Here is a 10,712-nt window from a genome sequence, read left to right as displayed (position 1 = left end):
TCACAGTTTTTATCACCTGTCAATTTTGCGGAGACTTATTGTGATATACTGCTCTTTATTCATCAGTCCATTTTCAACACTTCATACAATAATCCAAAACACTTTGAGCCATTTAAACAATACTCAAATTAGTTGTTTATAATGATGGGAAAAGGCTTCCTTAAAACTTAAATTAATTTGAACATTTAAGTTTTTTCAGTAAAAGGCTTTATGCATTTTCCAAAAAAAAAAGTGGTGGTGGTTTTTCTGTTTTCCCACTCCAACTGAAACCACTTTCAGCAAATGCCATGAAACTTTAAAGATATTCTTTGTATCCATTGTCAAAGGCTCCTTTTTGTTTCCTATAAGTTTTCAATTATTGGCTCTTGTTCATGAAACAGTCGGGTGGTTTTTCTGTTTTCATGCTCTTACTGAAAAAAGCTTTCATCAAATGCCATGGAACTTGGAGATAATCTTTGTTTTCTTGGTCATAGGCTTCCTTTCTTTTTCTGTAAAATTTCGATTTCACATTTTTTTATTTTTGGTCCTTTTTCATAAAGCTGGGTGATTTTTCTGTTGTCATTCTCCAAATAAAAAAAAACACTTTCAGCCAAGGCCATGAAACTTTGAAATATTCTTTGTTTTCCTAGTAATAGGCTCCTTCTTGTTTTCTATAACTTATCAATTTCAATTTTTTGAATTTTGGCACTTTTTTACAAAAAAAACGTCTGGGTTTTTCCTTTTTTCACATTAACTGAAAAACACTTTCAGCTAAGACTACATAAACTTTTGAGATATTCTTTGCATCCATGGTCATAGGCTCCCTTTCATTTTCTATAAAATTGCAGTTTCAGGTTTATGATTTTTGGCACTTTCTCATAAAAAAAAAAATACAAATTAAAACATAAAAACTGGCCAGTGTAAGATACTTGCCATCACTACGGATCAATTATCCATAAATTATAAAAGTATTGAAAAGGTTTTGAAGCTTCCAGAATTATTGGCTTTTTAGTTCGAGAAAATATGCTTAATGTTTGATAAATCAGCACAGGGCGAATCATGCACACATGACGCAGCTCTAGTTTTATTTGGCCTCATGTTTTTATTCATAGGATTGAAAATATGGGTTGATAGCAGTTTTAGTGTTTTAAGCTGGTTAAAATATCACATTCAGCATACACTTATCATTATTGTTACACAAATAATTCTATATGTTTAGGTATCATTTCCTGTTTAAGGCATTATGAGAAATTCTAAAGAAATGTAAACTATGTGGTAAAACAAATTCAGTCTGTTTAAAACATCTTCTTTTAAAACAAATAAATTCAAAGAAAATGTCTTGAATTTTATGAATGAGGATTTACCATGTACCATTCTTCGGAAAAGGCTTTAAGAGGCTTCTAAATGTATGATGACATTTATTGATGAAAAATTACCAACAATTATTTAACAGAAATTAACAATCATGGTAAAAAATGAGTACACACATAAACAATATCTTTAAAAGAGTAGACTAGACTGAACAACAGAAAAACATATCTAGTTTCGGACACTATGAGATACTCCATCAAACTAACAGTGTATTTAGGAGCATACATAATCACAAGTATGCGTACATACACAAAGGCCATGTCAATATAATATTAAATGATGTATACAAAACAACTGCTAAATTTTAGTAAGTGTACAAAAGTGAACATGTTTTCTTTTGTGAAATGATAGCTAACTATACTAAAATCATAAACTTTTTCCTATATTTTATAAAATAGAATGTACATGTATCAATCTATTCACGCGAAGACTTTTAAAAATTAGCAGAAGATAACATATATTTTCTTTATTATTCTGTGATGGATTAAAGAAGTCTGTAATATAAAAGTGACTGATGTTCAGGTAAGTCTGAGACAAGTTTTTAAACCATAAGGGATCAGCATCGCTGACTGGCATTCTACAGTATGCCTTATATATGATCATTTTTCTAAAAGGGTAATATGTTGGCAATTGCACCTCAGTTGCAATAATACTTAACATGGAAATCAAATTCTTAGTATTCAATACATAATCCAATGCACCTGCATATATATATCACATTCATCAAGGCAGAGATACACAACACTTTGAAGTAAAGGCGGCTATATAACGATTGTCAACTTCTTCAAAAGAAAAGTACAAATAAGAATACACTTATCATATATTAAATGCATGTCAGCTTAAACAATAAACTACTCAATCCTTAGAGAAAAAGCTTATGGTTATATGAGCTAAAGGCAATAACATTTCATATACATGTATATACTTTCTAAATTTATAGATGTTCTATTTTCAGGATACATATACAAAGTAAAAAAAGTCAATTGAAGAAACCTGAATGCAGTTCATTCTAATTGCACAGAAACATGCATGATAAGTTTGATCAATGAATAAAAATAGAAATTACAAAGAAATAATGCAATAGCATAATAAAACATGAAGTTGCATGAGTTGTGCTAAGTATACCCCCCATAGGTTTCCTATAGTGAAAAATGGCTAAGTCCAACAAAATAGGAAGTTGATATCAGAGAGTTACAAAATTACTTACAACCTAAGCCCCATTTATATAAAACCAAAAACAGATTTGAAATCAATCTATCCACTGAGAGTCAATTGCTACAAAATTCAGATGAATGGAATGATGGAGGACTGAACAAAGGTGATTCCAATACACCACCCACTCATTCAGTGGGAGTGTAATATTAAAACATACATTTTAGATGGAATATTCAATACTTAATTGAAACTTCAAAATGTTGGTAATATATGTTTGACACAACAGATATAAATATAGAATAACAGTTACTTTCGATTTGGAAACACAATACCATGTTAAATATCTGGACGAGCTCATATAAAATTAATAGAAACTATCCTTCTGTTTAATTGTAATCCCATCTTGGCATTGTTATTCTCTTTTTTTTTTAATGTATATTTATTTTTGAATAATCATGTCACTGCAAAGCATTTAGAAGTGTGAGTACACGATGTTGACACACATGACATCATTTTCATTCAAAACTCCTGATAGATATTTTGGAATATCTTGACATGTACAAAAGAAAGAAAAAAATATCTGTCAACATTATCAAAGGAAAAAATACAGATTACCAATAATAGTAGATACATACACTACTGACAAGATCAATTAAAAAAATATCACACAAAATATTCACAAAACATAAAAATATCCCAATTGAACACCCCTTGCCCCATCCTCCTTGTACATATCGTCATATTCTTACATGTACTTTTGAAGTTCAGTTCATGGTGAACTTGAGTACTTAATTTTATGTTGATGTTATGACTTATGATAAACACAAACCTTACCCTATGGACAGATAAATCAAACTTATACCAAAATGACTCTTAACTTAAATACTGTGCCATGAAAATCAATGTTTTTCCCACAACTTGGTTACACAACTACATAAAATATGAAATTGAAAACAAACGATGATTAGCACTAACAAATTTACAAGTGTAAAACATTCATAAAACTCTTAAAAAATGTAAAGAATACCTAGTTTTTACATGAATAGTTTAAACATAGAAAATTCTTTTTTGGCATTATATAGTTAAAGTGTATACCACTGGTCTATAAAAGTGTAACAAATGCATTTTTAATTTTGCAAGATTCAAGTAAAGAGTATTTAAAAAAAAACATTTTCTTGAATACCTTTTTATAAAAGTAAGATTTTGGTGAGAACCAACAGATCTGCATTCAAGTAATGTTGAAAAAAATTTAACATACAAAATCCATCATTTCTGGACATTCACTACTTCCTTTGCAAGTTTGTATGAAATCAGCCATAAATATATTCATGTACATACAAGTTTTTGACAAGAGTTTTATTTACATTTTTTTATATCCTCAAGTGTTAGTTTTTGTAATAATAAGGCATATGGAAAAAATCAGAAACATTCATGTCAAAAACCCACGGATTTTACTCAAGGATGCTTTCTTGATTTGAAAAGACCATTATCTGATCTCTGCATCACTGGATTTGCTCAGAAATATTTCAATAGAATGATTTTGAAAGAATTATCTTTCATTTACAGTATATTTCAATGAAATTATAACTCAATTTACTAAAATGATATGGAAAATGTTGTCTTTATTCCTTGATTCTGATGATGCACATAGTCATGTCAAACTTTCAAAATGGTGGTTTTTTTCAAATCATGTTTCACCCACTGCCTGATTCTTACCAAGACTTACAACAAGTTTGAGTACAGTGATTCAACAAAAAATAATAAAATGTTTATGCAAGTTGTTTTAACCAAAGATGTCAAACAGAGAACATATGGGGCAAGTATAGAAACCAAAATGAAGCTGAATTCATTTCAGAATTTTTATTGAGATAAACTGGTCAAAGAATTTTAAGAAAAGTTTGAGAAAATTTGAAAAAGAAAATTTACGTGGTCCAATAACCATAATATATATAGCATATTCATGAATTAATTAAGAATTAATTAAATTCGTTTTTTTTTTTTTAAATTGAATTATATTTTTTGACTTGTGGAATCTTGATATATACCAACTTGCAAAAGGGGTCCAAATCTGAAAAATAAAAATACACTTTCAGGTTCTCAAAGAAGATAAAAAATCTAACGGGGGCTATGATTCTAACCATTTAAGAATTAGGGAACAAAAACAAGTATTTCTAAAACTCTGCATAAATTGCTTAATTTCTATACCCATTTCAATGAGATTTAATTTAACATCATTTGTCAATTGTGCATGTGTATTTTCTTTTCAAATCCCTAGATTCATTACCTTTAACTTTTTCTTCCAGGTATTAATTACCGGTAGGTATTTCAAATCAATTTCTTAAACAAATCCCCAAATTTAGAAAAAAAAGCGAAGTATGGTAAAATCAAATTTCACCAGACAGAGGTCAAGGACAAAAGTCTCATGCCAAAAACCTAAGTTACTTATGTATCAGTTGATAATCAAAGACTGATTGATTGATTGTTCTTTTTAATGCGGTTTTAGCAACCAAGGCCATATCACAGCAAGAACATATTCAATGCCATAACTAAAGCACATCTTTTTACATTATACAAAAAAAAAACAAAAACAAAAACAAAAACCATCACAGTGTCATGATCATGAGCAAAGAACCAGTACTAAAAATGAAAAATTATACCACAAAGAATTTATGCAAAGTAAGCATTTATTCAAATTTGATAACTTTTTGAATGAATCACAAATAATGATACATTAGGAAATTAAATATATGTTTCTTTTAAAAATGATTGAGCACCTAAATCAATTTTCAAAATAAAACAAATATGTCAAGTACAAGTAAACCAGAGAAAACATTTTTCAAGGTGAAATCTGTTAAATACAATCCCTTTTTTTCTTCAACTATGATTAAATAACTCTGCTTGCCTGAACATCCCAAAATTTTAGCAAGTTCACAAATGAGACAAATTGATTCACAAAGCAGCAATAATGACTACGTCTGACAAATTACACTTAGGCTCGAATGACTAGTTGGTTTAGAAGGCTGAATTTCAAATTCTGCCAAAGTTAAGAAGTCCTTCAATTTTTTAGGAACGGTAAGTGCATCAATTTTTGGATTAGGATGTTCCCTCATTCTCTTTCTTATGTTGACTCGACAGAGCTGTTGCAGAGATGGAGGGTTTTTTGAAAGGCTGGAAAGATAGTTGCAAAATTCTTTATGACTGTTGAGCTGTCTTGGAATTTCTCCTGTTTTCTGTTACAAAAAGAAAATAAAAATAGAAATAAATTCTATAACAAGTTTTGTGTTTTAGCAATTTCTATGCTCCATGCAACAAAGTTGCAGAGGGACCAGAGGGTGTAATGTTTTTGACATATCCATCCATTTGTCCAACCTAAGGTTTCCTCACTTTTTCATAAAAACTTGCATAAATTGTGATAATTTTTGGTATGTGAGTCTACTACCATGAGTTACGGAACCAGTTTACTTTTCTTTCTGCTCCGTCCACTGATTTTTACAGACTTAACATCCCTTGGACTTTAAAATTGTCATTGAAATAACCATTTTTACACTTTTTTCTGGACTCTAAAATGAGCTAATTTTTTGGTATGTGAATCTACAACCAGGAGTTACAGATTTACATTTTGGTTAGCTTTTACAAAAATTATAGAACTTTTTGTATTTTCATTTGATCTCCCAATCAAAACTTGAGTATCATCCGTTTTGTATCAATCAAAAGATCTTACAGTGTTCTAGGATTCTACTTTACCATCACCCAAAGCAAGTGCAATTTAGGTGTAGGAAAGTTGTTTATTATGCTCCATTTTCCCTTTGGCAAGTAGAAAGGTTGAATTGGAAAGCAAACTTCAAGCATGGGAAAGTTTATCTTCATTGAAAAATCCTGGAACATTGTGTTGTATGGAAAAAAAAGCATTCATCCTTTAAATTTGTCTTGGAGTTAGAACCCTTCGAAATTACACATTTTTTTCCAATACTTTTTATTTAAGAGTCCTCTAGGCAGACTGGGTATGTGAGCACAGCAAAAAAAAAATCAAATGTTGAATTGATAGTTTATTTAAATTTATCAATTGCTCTGCAATTCCCTTAATTAATCATATAAATTTAATAATTAAGTAATAAATAGAAAATTCACAGCTTTAATTTTTCTTAATGGTTCTGTTTTATAATGCATCAGTTCATGATTTGACATACATGTACGACAGAAGTAACACTAGCAGTACTTATTTAGCAGAACAACTATGGATTTCTAAAAAATCCTCCAACTTTCCTTACAGTACAAGTAAGTCTTCAGTTAAGTATAATCTTTCATAAAAAAAAAAAATATAATAGCTAATGACATCTGGTAGAAATTACCCATTATATTCTGTTGAATCTATGTGTAATGACAAAACTAATAGAAAACATACTTTGTTCCTGACATCTGGAGTTGCACCAGATGCTAGAAGATATCTAATAACATCAATCTGTCCACTGGTGGCAGCAAGATACATTGGAGTCACACCCCAATTGTCTGCTAAGTTCACATCGGCACCATGCTATTCAAAGATACGATTACATGACTTATTTAGCTGCACTAGCTCCCAAAAGTTCTGATGTTAGAAACATTAATTTTTAAATTATTTTTTTGGCATCAACAACTACCAATGAAACATTTTATGCATATTATCAATTACAAATCATATTTAAACATGTATATGTAAAATATCTATCAACACTAATAAAAACTAGAGGCTCTAGAGAACCTGTATTGCTAACCTAGAGACTTTGAAATCATGAGGTCATATAATTTGATTATTCAAACAAGTTTGGTTAAAATTAGTCATGGGCTTTTCATGTAGTTCAGCAAAGTGTGAAAAGGTTACGGAAGATGGATGAAGGATGCAAAGGGTAATCAAGGGAACCAAGATTCTAGCAGAAATCAAAAGAATGTAATCCAGGGACAAAGACCAGACATGGAAAACAGAAGAACACAACAAAGAACAAAGTAACTAAAATATTACATACAAAGTAACAAAAGTAAATGAGCAACCCCACTAAAAACTGGGAGCATGGACCAGTTGCAACAGTAGGGTAAGCATCCTCTGCATTTCTAGAAACACCTGCCGGGTTGCTCATATTAAAAGGTCAAGTCCAGGGTAGACGAAAAAAAGAAAGGAAAACTATGACACGCAGAACAAATCAGTTTTCATGGCGCAGATGGATACACTGTAACAATCCACAAGTTCATGATGACAATCATAAAACTTCTGTAATGATGACTTCAATCTTGTAGCAATATAACTTTGTTCCAGAAGCTTAATTGCAAGAAGTCCAAAGCAACACAAACAGTCTGCATAGTTACAGCAAGCTCTGGCATAATGTAGGACTGAAGACCCTCTTTGACAAAGTGATGGCATAAGCTCACTGGGACTGTTAAAAGAAAGGAGCCAATCTAAAAAGCTAACATGAGCTTGTCATCAAACCCCATTGATAATTTTTTTCTAAATTGGTAGTACATTGATGACCTAAGAGAAACAAACAAATTATATTTAATCATTAAATATGTGATTTTCCCCCATGGCCTCCACAAGTGTTAATATGTCTATTTATTTATAAGCATGACTTGCCTTAATCAATAGTAAGGCACATTCAGGATACAAACTGACTACTGCATGAAGTGGAGAACCACCATGGCGACATTTAGTATTGACAGAGGCACCAAATTTTAACAACTCTTCCAGGCAGGCTTTGTGACCTTTGTAAGCTGCCCAGTATAATGGCGTCTTTCCATAGTAATCCTTTTTGTTTAGATTAATTGTACCTACAAAACATTTGAAATACAACAATTTTGATCATTTCCCTTCATTTGAAAATGCCAGAAGATGACACTCATATAGTATATAAAATACAACACTGTATTTCAACCTGACAGAGCTGTTAAGGTACACTAACTGGTAGACTGGTATATAAAAGTTCTTAAATTGTATAAAGAACACTAATCTGACATTATTTAAAAAGAAAATTGGGAGTTATCCAACTTTTTTTTTCATGTAATATTAAAAAAACTAAAAATCCCTATACATTTCTATAAGACATTTTCCCATCAATTTCTCCCCCCTCCCCCAGTGAAAGAAGGTTTTCAACTTATGTTCTTTTTGCATAATTTAAAGTTAATATTCTTACATGCCTTCAAACATCATTTACTCATTGAAAAAACATAATTCTGTATGATTTTGCAAAATGGCAGAAAAGATTACGCTGTGTAATACATGTAGGAATGACCAACCTTAAATGATTTACTAGCTACATTAATACAGAATAATTTATCAAATGACTTTTGAATCTTTTATAAAAGATTTCAAAGCTAAACAGTCTATTAGTAAATTGTTAAAAATTGCCCATAGTTTGAGAATTGAAACAAGAATGACTTATATTGAAAGGGCTAATAGAATATGCCATTATTGTACTCGAGGCAAAGTTGAAGATTAACTTCAGCGTTTACCTACTGTGGTAATCACTAATGGAAATTTTGACAGTCACCTGTTAAAATGTGGGTAAGAAAAATTTAAGTGACATGAATAGATGGGTTCTAATCTTCCGATCTTACCAGATTTGTGAATGATTTCTTGAATTCTTCGGACATTTCCATGGCTTGCTGCATAGTGAAGATCTGTCCAGTTGTAGTTGTAGCTTGGGGGAGGTAACTTGTAACAGTATAAATAGTTTGAAGGCTTGCTCTGGGTGGAGAATGTAGGAGGGTTATATTCACACCAAATCAGACTACTAGCCTTGCCCCCCATAGCAGTGTCTAAGTCATTATGACTGCCAATACATGGTAAGGCACCTACAAAAAATATTCCATGACTTAATTAATATGTTTGTATATTAAGGCTTTGCAGTATGTTTCCAATTTGAGAATAAATAATGTAATCAAGTTGTATTTTAGCAACTTCATTTTACTTGAAATTGACTGCTTCGACTGTATGTTATACATCCTACACACTATTAAAAATTAACAAAATTATTGAGATGTTTTTATTATTGCATAAATGCATCCAAGTTAAAATTAGCAATAATGCAAACTCACATGAATTTTCTGAATGATTAATGCTGGGTTATTAATAAAACAATGAAAACTCTAAAGATTTTCATCCAATTTGAAAAATTAAAGTTGGGCAAGAGGGGGTTGTATTATTTCTTTACTTTAACGAATTCTGGTAGTGCTCTTTCCTATTAGCAAGTTGTTTTGAAGTTGCTTTTCTCTGACACATAAAAACTGAAGACAACGGAAACAAGACGTTATACAAAAAAACTAAAGCACTAGCAATAAGAATTCCCATGAAAACAAAAACAAAAAAGGAGTGACATCAGGTAATTCAAAAGGGTAACCATATTCTACTCCACCAGTGGCTTCCATTATATTGCATGTTAGCTTAATCTGGTAATACTCTAACAACAATATTGCAGCTGTTTAGCACATGTGAAACTGACATAATCAGGAAACTTAACATTAAAACATGAACGTGGATGCCGAGGCTGACACCATAAAAGCAATATCTTAGTCTTGTCTTTCTCCACTATTGTCACAGGCAAAACAAAAAAAAAGAAGAGGGTTGCAAGGTCAAATAAAATTCAAACTGTCAAACTCAAGACAAGATTAGAGTCATGTCTAGCATTGAACTAGAGAAAACATTGAATTTAGCATGTGTAAGTGTGTTCCTGCTCAAAACAGCTACAGATGGTACATTTGTAAACTGATAATACTCAGTAGAATTTTTTTCATTTAGCTTCAGGTGTTTGATCAGACAGGGAGTGTAAATTAGAGGGAGAAGTCACTTGTAACAATCTATATAGAATATTGCAAAGACTTTGCTATTTGGCTGATAGTGGGATAAGCCCCAGTGGAGTGACCAGACTCTGTAGACTGTAACTGTACTAATAGTAATAATATAAAGTCCCTGGATCAAGGGATTTTGAATTCAACACAATTGACACAAATAAAATAAAGCATCCCAAATACACCTAGGACCTTGACTTCAAATATACGAGGAGATAATTACGAAAAGTAAAATTACTTCAGCTAATATTGTTAGAAAAAAATCGAGATTCCCCTATTTCTTATGCCTCTGCCGCTGGCTTTATTTACTTCCGGTAAAGGATTGCGACAAGTCGTAAACCATTCCTTGGAAAAATACTAAAAATCTAAGAAAAAAATCCCTTTTATGTAAAACT

The 10,712-nt window shown here is 31.1% G+C and overlaps 1 protein-coding gene across 2 annotated transcripts; it reads right to left on the bottom strand.

Moving 5' to 3' along the window:
• Positions 1-1,384: 1,384 nt before the first annotated feature.
• On the bottom strand, positions 1,385-10,641 carry LOC148627277 (ankyrin repeat and SOCS box protein 11-like). Of its 2 annotated transcripts, none has more exons than XM_088570779.1 (5): positions 10,556-10,641; positions 9,088-9,324; positions 8,108-8,301; positions 6,908-7,036; positions 1,385-5,735 (listed from the first exon to the last, which is right to left on the bottom strand). In XM_088570779.1, exons 2-5 carry the CDS (start codon positions 9,278-9,280, stop codon positions 5,475-5,477), a joined length of 777 nt encoding a protein of 258 aa, XP_088426905.1. In that variant the 5' UTR covers positions 9,281-9,324; positions 10,556-10,641; the 3' UTR covers positions 1,385-5,474. The 2 variants fall into 2 exon arrangements, with proteins under 2 accessions (XP_088426905.1, XP_088426914.1); XM_088570788.1 differs by lacking the exon at positions 10,556-10,641 and adding an exon at positions 9,684-9,774.
• Positions 10,642-10,712: the final 71 nt, after the last annotated feature.

The sequence above is a fragment of the Perna viridis genome, chromosome 1 (genome assembly GCF_037379345.1).
Source record: "Perna viridis isolate PV_CMFRI_1.1 ecotype Kerala chromosome 1, ASM3737934v1, whole genome shotgun sequence".
Classification (NCBI taxonomy): Eukaryota; Metazoa; Mollusca; class Bivalvia; order Mytilida; family Mytilidae; genus Perna; species Perna viridis.
Note: the sequence above shows the minus strand (reverse complement) of the source record. Positions and strands in the feature narration are given on the sequence as shown.

Bases quoted from the DNA above. Each gene is read 5' to 3' on its own strand.
- LOC148627277 (XM_088570779.1), bottom strand. From the start codon at position 9,280: ATGGGGGGCAAGGCTAGTAGTCTGATTTGGTGTGAATATAACCCTCCT. The intron at 7,037-8,107 runs GCAAGTCATGCT...ATCTTTGAATAG, and splicing joins GTGCCTTACTATTGATTAAG to CATGGTGCCGATGTGAACTT. The intron at 5,736-6,907 runs GTATGTTTTCTA...TTTTTGTAACAG, and splicing joins CTCCAGATGTCAGGAACAAA to AAAACAGGAGAAATTCCAAG.